The sequence below is a fragment of the Podarcis filfolensis genome (genome assembly GCF_964270895.1).
Source record: "Podarcis filfolensis genome assembly, chromosome: 1".
Taxonomy (NCBI): domain Eukaryota; kingdom Metazoa; phylum Chordata; class Lepidosauria; order Squamata; family Lacertidae; genus Podarcis; species Podarcis filfolensis.
In genome coordinates this window covers 103,869,430-103,881,747 of record NC_139604.1, presented here as the reverse complement: position 1 = coordinate 103,881,747, position 12,318 = coordinate 103,869,430, and the positions used below count along the sequence as shown (strand labels likewise).

The window sequence follows — 12,318 nt, the reverse complement described above, 5'->3', positions numbered from 1 at the left end:
TACTATAACCAGCCTGTCACTAGAGCCTAGGATCAGAGGAACTTTCAAAACAGAATTTCAAGGGGTACTGGAGATGTGTGTGTGGGGTGGATTCAGCTAAAATTAGCTGACCTCCTACAGTTAGCAGACATCCCTGCTCAACCAAAAGACCTTGTGCTTTCACAAGAGCACCAACTGGATAAAGAAGCCCAATGATTTCAACAAGGTTTACTCCCATGTATATTTGAACGGGAGTGCAGTCTAATTTGTTAGGCTGCCTCAGCACGACGACTGACTCCGAATAACCGGAGGACCACAAGGTTCTGCCCACCTATGGGAGCTTTGCACTTACGTTGCTCAACAGAGCTGCTTCCTCACTCTTAAGGCACATGGGAAACCTCTTCTGGAAGCAAGGAGATTTTTAAAGTAGGGTGTGACATGAGATGGAGGGCTCCCATTCAAAGGAAAAGGAGTAATAATCCACTCATAGCTGCTCGGATGCTAGCTTGAGTGCTTTACTCCTGTTTAATTGCACCTGCAAGTTTAATGGCAGCAAATTTATTTATTTTTAACCAAAAACTTACACAGATGAGGATTCTAAAACAAAAAGAGGAGACAATGAACTGTTATAGGTAGTTTTCATCTCACGTTCCAACGAGTTGACAATATGGTTGCATTTTGAAAAGTATAAATTTGCATGTAATACGTAACACCAGTGCTTTTTTCCTGGGGGTGCACATACCCCTAAACATTTTGTGAATCTTTGCATTGTACTTTCGTCCATTTACTGTATTTATTTTTCCCAATTTGAACTATAAAATGGTGATTTTCTTCAGTCAAAATGAGAGTACTCCTAAACATTTTTTTAGAAAAAGAGCACTGCATAACATACATAAACACACACACACACACACACACGTAATAAAGAACATAATAATAAAAAAATTAATATCCTTTTAGTTGTTTGGACTTGAGGAAATTAGAAATATGGAGGGAAAAGCCCCCTCAGCTCCAGGTATCACTTCCTCATTATTAAATGGCTTTCAACACATTTCCTCTAATGATGTCACTCTGCACAGAATGCAACAAAAAAAGCAAAACTGGAAGATATAAAACAAAGAGTCATTCAGCTGCATGATCCATGAACAAGCACAATGAGGAAATGTTCATGGGGAACTGTCCTTGTGAGTGTGCTTTCTCCACCTATTTTAAATGAGGAAAGAAAAAAAGGGGGATTCTCCAAAAATGTTTTTTCACCCTCAATTAACCAGTGAGTCAACTGGCGGAGTCCAGGGGAGTCTTTACCGAATCTTTTCACATACAGGAAGTGATTTGTGTGTGCACTGAGGAAGCATACACAACTTTCAATGGCGATTCATTATTATGCAATCTTCACTGCTTGATGGATTTGTCATTGATTTAAATCGCAGGTTCTTCTGCATGAGCAGAGGTACTTCCACTTAAGTAAATGGGAAGATCAGTTGCACAGGGACTATGAATGGGCATTGGAGCGCCTGCATGCACAAGGAGCTGAATCAGAAAACAGCAGCATTCCCCAACCCAGTGTCCTCCCAGTATATTGGACTACAAATCCAGTCAGCCCAAGCCTGCACTGCCTAAAGTCAGGGATGATGGGAATTGTAGTCCAAAATATATGGTGGGCATCAGGTTAGGGAAGTCTGAAATAGGAAAAAAACAAACAGATTTTCTTTTTTAGAAACAACAATAAAACGCATATGCTTTGAGCTATAACATTACATGCATATTATTGCTAAACATATTAAGCTTTTTAAAAACAATATATGTTACTGAAGCAAGCTACCAGTAATACTTAACCATTTTATGTTTCCTCTCGGGGTCCTAATGTTAAATATTTAAATTCATTCCAAAAAGTGGTTAGGGAGTCTGATCTGTATGAACTTAGAGCTTAGCACTATGATAGAAGAGTCAAACAGCAATTAATCTAACAAGCTCTCATGCAAATTTAGGGACATTACCTAGAGTCATGTTCAAAAGGGGAGCGGCCCTTAAGTATTAGAAAGAAGATGAATCTTCCACGTTAAAAATTAATTAATCTTTGTAATTAAAGATAGGTTTAATTGTGCCCTCAGCTACCAGGCAGACATGGATTTTGTAAATTCTACACAACACCGTTGTTTAAACAAGCACAACAGGTGATTTTACAATACAAATAATAGACATTCCAGGGCAGAGATGTGGCACAAAATGGAAGATTCATTAAAATGTGCCAACTGCTTATTCATGCATACATTTTTTATTTTATTTTAAAATCTAGCAGTATAAGGAAGAGAAAACCTTATGGGATTCTAGATCATCATTGCCAATATTCTTTCATCTTCAGAATAAGTATGACTGGTCATTTGATGCACATAGTTTGCAAATAAAGTTTTAAGGCTACAGTATGATGGGATAACTTTATAGAATATAATCTGAATTACTTCAGTTGAGATCCTAGGGTAGAACGTACACAGACACACACAACACACACATCCACCCAAACCAGGGGTAGTTCTGTTTGAGCCAAGAAGTCACACCCTGAACATGATTAGCCCATCCTGCTTTATTTGTGTCCATATTGACTTCTTCTAATAAATATTTTTATTTCAGTACTTCTTGTTGTTGTTATTTAGTCGTTTAGTCGTGTCTGACTCTTCGTGACCCCATGGACCAGAGCATGCCAGGCACTCCTGTTTTCCACTGCCTCCCGCAGTTTGGTCAGACTCATGTTTGTAGCTTCGAGAACAATGTCCAACCATCTCGTCCTCTGTCGTCCCCTTCTCCTTGTGCCCTCCATCTTTCCCAACATCAGGGTCTTTTCCAGGGAGTCTTCTCTTCTCATGAGGTGGCCAAAACATTGGAGCCTCAGCTTCAGGATCTGTCCTTCCAGTGAGCACTCAGGGCTGATTTCCTTCAGAATGGATAGGTTTGATCTTCTTGCAGTCCCTGGGACTTTCAAGAGTATTTCAGTACTATTCATATCAATACTGTATTTCATTGGTCTAATCACAGTGCTATAAGTAAGTTAGATACAGGTTCATAAGATAATAAATATAGTATACAATTTATGTATTTTGTGGTTTTGATATTGTAATTGTATGCTGTGAACCGCCCTGAGATCTATGGGTATAGGGTGGTATACAAATCAACAACAACAACAATAATGTTGCTCAGCACATTATTCTGCACATTTTCATGCAAGAAACACTGATGTTGCAATTTTGTCTAGGTCATGGATGGGAGACAGGAAGAATCCAACTCCTCTAGGTTATATTGGACTATGTGAGCTAAGTTAGTTTGAAAGACAGGGACTGTCCAAAGGTTACTCAAAGATTTCCCACAAGCATCTGGTTGGCCACGGTGAGAACAGGATACTGGACTAGAAGGGCCATTGGCCTGATCCAGCAGCCTCTTCTTATATGCTCAAGAGGGCTTTATGGCTGAGTGGGGATTTGAAGACTGATTTCCACAGCTGTAGCCTGAAACTCTCTTGCAGGGGTAGCCAATATCATACTCTCAGTATGTTGCGGACCTCAACTTCAATCAACCTGACGCATGGACATTATGGCACAGGATTATGGAAATTGTAGTCTGCAACATCTGAAGGGCACTTGGTTGGCTATTCCTGCTCTGACCACCACAATGTGCTGGCTCCCAAGAATACCCTTTCAAATGCTGAGTTTTAACAACACAAGGTTGATGTTTCATTTTTTAAAAACCATTTCAGAGAACAGTAATGCAGCATTGTGGGGCACACAGATTCCTAAACCCAGATGAAGCAAACTCTTTTTCTTTTCTTTTTTACCCTTTTTTGCATCTAACAACTTTTTTTAAAGGAAAAAAAATCACCTTGCTGTACCTCACAGGTGTAGTTCTTACATGAGAAATGTTTGCTCGCCTGTGGCAAGAATGCTTGAATACTTTCTGCATTGCTAAAGGAAAGGGGGGAAAAGGAGAGAGTGATTTGAGTGCTTCCATTTGGTAAACTGAAGCGCAGAAAAGGCTGCTCTAAAGCAGACTCGTGAGGCCTATTGATGCTTACTGATTTATCAACAACTAGCTGGAATCAATAAAGATGGGCAGTCAAGTGTGCTGCTTCTAAATCTTTGTGCTCCCGGCGATTGAACAGCAGCAAGCCCTGTGCCAAGTGGTGCCACGAACAGAAGAAACGGCCTTTGGCTCGTTTCAGATGAGCAATTGGGTGCGTGCCAATTTTGTTCATGAACAGTCATAAGCATGTTCCTGCAGAGCAGGATGTGATCAAACTATTCAGAGCCGGAAAACCAGGTTTGCTTGCCAATTACGTTATTGCTTCAGTGCCGAGTATTAAACAGACAGTGCCACACTGGCCATAAAATGATTCTTTTTTTCTCTCTCTTCAACAGCAATGAATTCTACATCCTTGGCCCTTTTGCAAGACTGTACCCATAATTACAGCTATAAAAGGCAGAGAGTACAGAAATCACACCCAGCGTTCAAAGCCCCTCTTGCAACTTAAAAATAGCTACTTCCCTGCCCCCAAACATATAAGAGAAAACTCACTGTCCCTTCCTCAGTTACCTAGTTTCGGCTGCCAAGCCTCTCTCATGCTAAACATTCCTGTCCAGAAGGTGTAAATGGCAAAGGTCCAGAAGCAGCTCTGAGGTATTTCATCATACTGCCCACTACTGGCAATACTTTTATTAAGAACCCAAGCTGTTAACGTTAACATTTAATCAGAGTTGAAATGTTCAGACACCACTGTTCAACAGAAGGAAAATATGTTAATGGCAAGTTGAGGACATTTCCATACAAAGACTTCCACATTCATGCACCTACACACCCAAACCTGCTGAACAGTCACCAACAAAGTATATTAATTACAAATCTGGGAGGGATACATGTGTTCAAATGTCATGTCCAATAACGGTTTATGATGATGGGAAGGAACCTGGCCTTCCCCTATGTTTGGACACTCCCTGTGTGGTTGCAAATGTTCAAAAGCTTTTGCCTCCATTTTTGATAGGTCATAGCTCCCTGTATCACCCAGACCCAACAAATTGTGAGTAATCTTAACTATGGTTTGATTTGTTTGAATCAAGCCAACTTCAAAGTATGGACTATAAAGCTGGTTTGATTCAAACAAACCGTGGTTAAAATTAGCTGCAGTTTAGGGTTCAGGCCATGCTGAACTGTGGTTTTTGTCTAGACACAACCTGCCATAATAAACCATCGTTTAGAATGATGTCTGAATGAAGGCTCTGTCCCCCATTCATGCACAAACCGTTTTCTCTGCAAAGAGAAGATATATATATATAAATCCCTATCTCTTGGCTAACAAATATAATCTTGGAAAATGAGAGTAAATGGTTGGTGGGTTTTCCTCTCTGAAGGGGCCAAGAGTTAGAAGAAAGACTGCTGTCAATGTTTAGTTATGCTTTAGTTGTTTGTTTTTTATTCACTTGAAAATACATACGAAAAGTAGTATCAAATATTTGAGTTTATACCATTTTATTTGTTTTTGCACAGAGAAAAAGTAGTTTGCATATTTGCTCAGCAATCTAGTGAATGATCTCAGATTATACACACATGTACCATTCAACCCAGTGAGGATAATGCCTATCGCTCTGTTAAGACAATGTGCTCACATATATCTGGGACTCTGTCAGAATTTTCACTACCCATTCCACCAAGAAAACACAAGCAGAGCAAAGTTTGAAGGAAAATCTAATTAAAAACCCTTAAATGCACAGCCACATGTTTATTATAGGTTAATTAAAAACTTAACTGCATTATATAACAATGTGATGCCATGCTATACCTGAAAGGCTAGTTCAAATACAGACAGTAAAGTACAACTGTTTGCTCCCAGAAGACACACAAGTTGTATTACTATACAGCAACTATTAATTTCATTGCCTGCTGAATCCAAACTAATGTTAAAGCTGCATTACTTCCAAGGTTACACGGGGCCTAGAACTGAGCAGAAGGCACCAATAGTAGCCACATGGAGGTAGCCTCTGTTATATATCCTTTGATCCACAGTAGGCTACCTTGGCTGCAGGTTCTAGTACAAACTTGTAACAGCTTTAACGTATACTAAGTGATTCAATAGCCGTTTCCTGGTCAGGGTAAATCGCTCAATAGGACTTATCCGGTACATGCAAGAAAACAGTAAGTACAGCTGGTTTCCAAATAAGGGAAGGGTGGGGTTATAGCTGAATAACCCATGAAGAGCTATCAGGGGGTCAAGAAACTATTGAATAATAAAATGCACTTTTATTTAAACATGCTGCACTGTGCAGGAACATAAGACCCACATGAAAGTCATTGCAGGTTTTCAGCTTGAGTATTACCTATCTCCAGATTACAGGCTGGACTGGGCTACACTACATTTGTGCCTGCATCTATCCCATACGCATGGTAGGAAGAAAGAACACACCTTGCCTACCAACCTTCCTAGGGTACTGGCCCCACCTCCACTGTCATCAGATGCACAAGTGAGAAAACTATTCAAGAGTTAATAGGACCTGTGTGCATAAAATCCAACTCATTGAGTCCCATTCTGCATGGCCGATATTTCAAGTAAAATCCAGGAATGAACTGCGACAAGCATCCTAAGACGGCAGGGTTGTCAGACTCTCATACGCCACCAGCTATATGGGATGGATATGAAAAGAAGGCACCATCCAATCTGACCCTAAATCAGATACTTATGCTTATAACTAGAAGAGGCTTTTACATAGCTTCCATAATCCAACCTTCTCTAAACCTCCACAATGCTTATGCTTTCACAGGCAATGGTCGCCTATTTATCTTTTTTAAAAAAACAACAACCAAACAGTAAAGATGGGATTCAGTCTCATGAATTCTTGTGGAAATCTTATTTCTTGTGCAATGTAAATGGAGAAGTACTGTTTTGTAAATTCGGTTCCTAAATGAAAACAAAACGAAAACCCAAACCAAGAACAGAAATATTTTTCCGCAGTTAAGGGTAATGATCCACCAATAACGCAGCCAGTTCACAACCATTCATCTCAATGTCAGCACAATGAAGGATCAGCGACAGCTTAATCCTTTCCTTATGTCCAGGTGAGAATCCTTCTTTTTATTCACCTTGCAGGTCGGTTGTGAGAAAGCATTAAAGCAAAGTAGTTAAAAATTATTATACAGCACCCTCTCTAAAGAGCAACCAGAGAATAAACGGGGTGTGTGTGCAGGGAAGAGATACAGATAAACAATCTAATAGTGAAATTCTGACAGGTCTGATACAATAAAAGTTATCATTGGCAGGCACTGCTACCACCGAGAAGTCCATAAAAATGCATTGCACTTAAGTGTAATGCGTATCAGGTAGAGCAGTACTGCTTGGAATCAAATATTTGGAGTGCAGTATACTTAAGATAAAAAAGGCATTTATGGCCCGCACTATCTCCTTGAAACTTCCAGTCTGCTATACTGACAAATGTACAAATCAGGTGCCAGGAGAACAGTGCCAAGAAAACGCTCTGGATTAATGGCCTTTACTATTAAGACTGCATTTAATATTTTGGACTGTGTCTTTCAGCTCAAAAGAGATTCACAATTCGCATCCACAGTTGAGAGCCTAAGTTGCTTAAGACCTAGTAGTCAGAGACATCCTGTTGGAAAGCATATTGTGACCAGAAAGGCTGAACAAACCAAAGCTGTCACCAACCAAATATAGCAATCCCCTCTTCTTGGGTGGTCATCTTCTCTCTTACTTTTAGTGGTCTGTATTAAAAAAATACAGCGTGTAAAAAGCAGTTCAAGAACAAAAGATTCTACTGTATTTCCCAGAGGCAAATCATTCTGCAATTTAAGTTATAAGTATATTCTGATGGGTGAACTAGAGGAACAGAAAGCAACTGCTAACACATTTCATTTTCAACCAGTAAGCAAAAATGGGGATCACAGTAGCAGTAAGTCTTCAGAGAATTCAAACATCACAAGATAGTCTTGAATTCAAAGATACATGGAGGGGTACTGCTGGTTTTCTCCCACATATCTGTTCCTGCAAAGGTATACCTGACCCTCATCAGGGGCTCCTTGCAGAGGCTATAACCAAGTTCAACAGCATCTCCCCACCTACACAATGAGCAGAAGTATCTTCCACTCACAGAGTGCATCATAGGTTCTTTGGATCCAAGCCAGATACTGGATCAGACCAAAGTCAATATTCTTTATCCACTCAGTGGCCAGCCAAATATCTCTGAAAGCTTACAAGCAAGCTATGAAGACTAAGGCTACCCCCACCTAACTATCAGACTATACCGGCTGTGTTCAGAGATCATGTTAAACTATGGTTTAGTAAGACATGAATAACCGGGAGGACGAGTTAAAAATCTTTTCCTTCCATTTTTAATTAACCACAGCCTGAAATTTCATCTAGACCCAGAACTCTAGTTAACATTAACTATATTTAACATAAATAAGCTGGCTTAACCCCCCCCAAAAAAACCCCCATAATTTTAAATTGGTTGGCTGGAAACTAACCATTTTTAATGTTATCCACAGTTTGTTAGGGTTGGAAGACATGACAAATCAGTTAGCTAAAAAAGTGGGTGCAAACATTTCAGAACTCTTCTTCCTGGCTAGAAGTACATAAGCCAAGGACGACGACAGGCTTGTTCAAAGCTCATCAAACCAAAGCTTTGTGTATGTCCAAATGCAGTCACTATCTCCATCATATAAGGATCAAAAACAGTCCCCAATACAGCTGATAAAAACTAATACCCATCACATCCTGCGGTAATGGGTCTTAAAAGTTAATTAGGCATTTTATGAAGTACAGTGGTACCTCGGGTTAAGAACTTAATTCGTTCTGGAGGTCCGTTCTTAACCTGAAACTGGTCTTAACCTGAGGTACCACTTTAGCTAATGGGGCCTCCCGCTGCCGCCAGAGCACGATTTCTGTTCTCATCTGAAGCAAAGTTCTTAACCCGAGGTACTATTTCTGGGTTAGCGGAGACTGTAACCTGAAGCGTCTGTAACCTGAAGCGTCTGTAACCCGAGGTACCACTGTACTTATTTTTCTCTACCTTGAATGACTGTCTATGACTTGCAACAGATGACTTTAGGTTCTCAGAGAGAATCATTTTGGTCTATTCTTTCTCAGTAACTCCAGAGCCCTCAAAAACCTGCTCTGGGGGGGGGGTTGGGGGACCCCATCTGGATCACTGGGAGGTTGGGGGAGTTGCAGAAGCATGAAATTGCTTCCACCCCCTTCCTTCAGTGGGAGCCTTTGCCCTGTAGATTTCTGGTGAGATATTTACTGAGAACTTTTGTAGATGCCTCAGGCACCACACTACTAGGCTTTAGTAGATGCCTCACTTCGGAGAAGAGATTTCTCAGCAATTTTGTGCAGTCCTTTTCCCTGTCCGCAATTCTTCTCCCCGGGGCTTTGCAAATCATAGCTGTCATCCTCTGTGATTCTCATATGCCCCTGTCCTGTTCCAGTGTTGCCAATCCTTCTTTCCCAGTGTACCCTCCTTCCTGCACCAATTCACCAGTGCAAGCCCTTGTGGTCCCATCACATCATTTCCATCCAATCAGATTGCAAGATGACGTACTTCAGGAGGGCTCGGCTTGGCCCAGCCAGCTGTTGCACGCCATAGTCCCTCTTCCCTGTGGGCAATTTCTGGAATAGCCAAGCCCAGCCCCACCAGCCCCCCAAACTGAGAATATCCTGCAAACAGAGGACTGGATCCAGAGATCCTGTGTGTGGCATTCTACTCAAAGAATGCAGACACTGTTTGTCTATTCTCTCTTCTCCTGCACCCCCATGTGCCCTGTAAACCTGACCCTTGAAAGTCAGAGAACCTTCTTAAACAGCATGGGAAGTTGCATAGGAAGTGGTTGGTGAAATCAATGAAAACCGCCTCCCCTCCCACGTCTGTGAGCCTCTGATGAATCAGCACCAGTTCTTCTGTAAATGGAAGTCTTTCAAATTGTGGAATGGTTGCTCTGAATCCAAGTCTAGCTATATCCCGGCACCACTGCCCCATAGGATCCTGCGACAACCTGTTCACCTCTATGCCTCATAAAATGAATGTGAAATATTCATGATGCATCAATGATGAGTGCCCTATCCATCCCATTTCACACTGGAATGGAGGGAATCACAGGCAAATAGGCCCCATTCTTCAGTAAAGCAACATTGGGGGGGGGGAGTGGGGGGAGAGAATGACAAATGCCTTTACCTTGCTGATTCACATTTATACCATGATCTCCCCTAAAACCCAAGTCTCTCCCAACAGCACTTGAACCTAAGCTCCTTCCCCATGTAATGTATTTATACATTCGTTTTTACACATACAATTGTGGTTTTTTCATGCCCTTCATATCGGTCTGTATTTCTTTACACTTATCTGTGCTAAATGCCATTTTAATCCCTTAAAATTTCCCACCCCAACTTCCCATCTCGGATTTTAATCTTAGCTTCCTGTGTGATCAAGGTTTCTGTTTCCCCTATATTTTTCTTATCGCCTTTCTCTAATTATCTCATGCGTTATTATTCTGAACAGTGGCTTAGAAAAGAATAGGACATCTCCTTTTTATATTATTCTTATTTCACTACAGTGTGACAACAATAATTTCCTAGGGTGGTTTTCAGCACAAGGAAGTTTTCTCTTAAGAAGTTAAAACCTTAAAACAGGAAAGCAATTCCATTTTTCCCGGCCATGAAGAGAAGGGGGTGAGTGGGTATCTGCCGACAAATCCTTTTATAAAATAATGTGGACTTACTTGAGCCAATGCAGCATCTCGCTCTTCTATCACTGCATTCATTTCTTCAGCTATTATTTTCTTTTTCCGTTCCTGGGTCCTGTATATTCGATCGACAATTTCAGCTCCACTCCTCCATATCGCCATCCCGGTGTCTGCATTGTTTATTCTGTTCAGTAATTCCTGTAATGTCTACCAACAGCATTTTATGTTAGTCAGACATGAAGTTTTAATATATTTTATTTAATATGGGGTTTTAATTAATAGGCACATGTGAATTGTAAATTGACTGAGTGAAGTTATTGAATTTTCATACTGCAGCAAAGATGTACATTATTAGTGTGTCAATTCTTCTTCCCCCCCACATCTTAGTTCCTGAAACCCACTCAATTGAACTTAAGCCTCTAAGATATAAGACTGACATCAAGAAATCTCCTCAGAGAATGGCTTACCATGTCATTTTCTTCAGGGTTAATATTTTCTAGCCTAGGAAAAAGGGACACAGAAAGCCTGATCAGTAGCATTTCCTTAGTGCAGCAAAATGAGTTCGCTTTTTAAATCTTTAGAACCTCAAGTAATTTCATTCTACTAGTCTTTAGAGTCAACCATGACATGGAACATATTAAAGTGCCACCGGCTCGATTCCATCTTTCAATAATACTCCATATCTTCAGGTACCGACTTCAGAATGTTAAGTTATTAATGTTTACTGCTATATATGACTACAAGGATCAATTGTTCATATGTGCTTAGATGAAGAAAGTTCCCCAGCGACAGGAGCACAGATGCTCTTATTTATTTATTTATTTCTGGGCCCGCAACTTTCACCAGAAATTTATATATTTTAATTTTGCTTAATGCAACCCCCCCCAATAATAATAATAAAAGAAAGCAAACACCAACACTCCAATCCTAAACATATTTACTTAGAAGTAAGTCTCACTGCCTTTAATGGCACTTACTTCCAAGTAGGTTTGTGTAGGATTGCAGCCCAAAGCAATGGAAAGGAGGATGAGGTTGTCTTACTATGTTTTCTGCTTCTCAGCAGGTCAGAAAATAAGAAATTTATTTTTAAAACTCTTTCAGCCCAGCTGAAATGTGTGTGTAAAGCTAAGCCATTAAAGGTCTCCGTCCATCAATTCTTGAACAGCCCCACTTTTACCAAAAAATTGTTGTTAGTAGATTTACAGCTCTGTCAAGACCATTCTGCATAGCTGCAGACAGAAAACTAATGAGTTTGCATTAACTGGATCCCACCCCATTTTAACAAGACAAATGCTGGAAGTAAGTAATAACACAGTTTAACAGGTTATACAAGACTCTCTCTCTCTCTCTCTCCACATTGTTAATTTGATTGAACCAGCTTTTCACACAACGTAATGAACCCACTTTTTAAAAAAGAGGGATAAATATAAATAACCTCTAAAAATCAATGTACATGTGTTATCAGGATAGTTTTAAAAAAAAAAAGCTAATGCACAAAAAGTTTGCAGTTTGCCCCTTCATCTGCCTCTGAAGAGGATCTTTGAATGTTATATGGGCTCCTGTTAGCAGGGGAGGGGTGAGTAATCAAGATCGGCTCGCTCACTGGGTGGGTGT

At 40.4% G+C, this 12,318-nt stretch overlaps 1 protein-coding gene across 4 annotated transcripts in view; it reads right to left on the bottom strand.

Moving 5' to 3' along the window:
- MIPOL1 (mirror-image polydactyly 1) overlaps positions 1–12,318 on the bottom strand; it is a 187,970-nt gene that overhangs the window by 101,109 nt on the left and 74,543 nt on the right. For all 4 annotated transcript variants that reach the window (XM_083616858.1, XM_083616859.1, XM_083616860.1 and 1 more), the window contains 2 exons: positions 11,172–11,205; positions 10,741–10,911 (listed from right to left, as the gene is read on the bottom strand). In XM_083616858.1, coding sequence (XP_083472984.1) covers positions 10,741–10,911; positions 11,172–11,205 — 205 coding nt within the window. The remainder of the gene's footprint in view (positions 1–10,740; positions 10,912–11,171; positions 11,206–12,318) is intronic.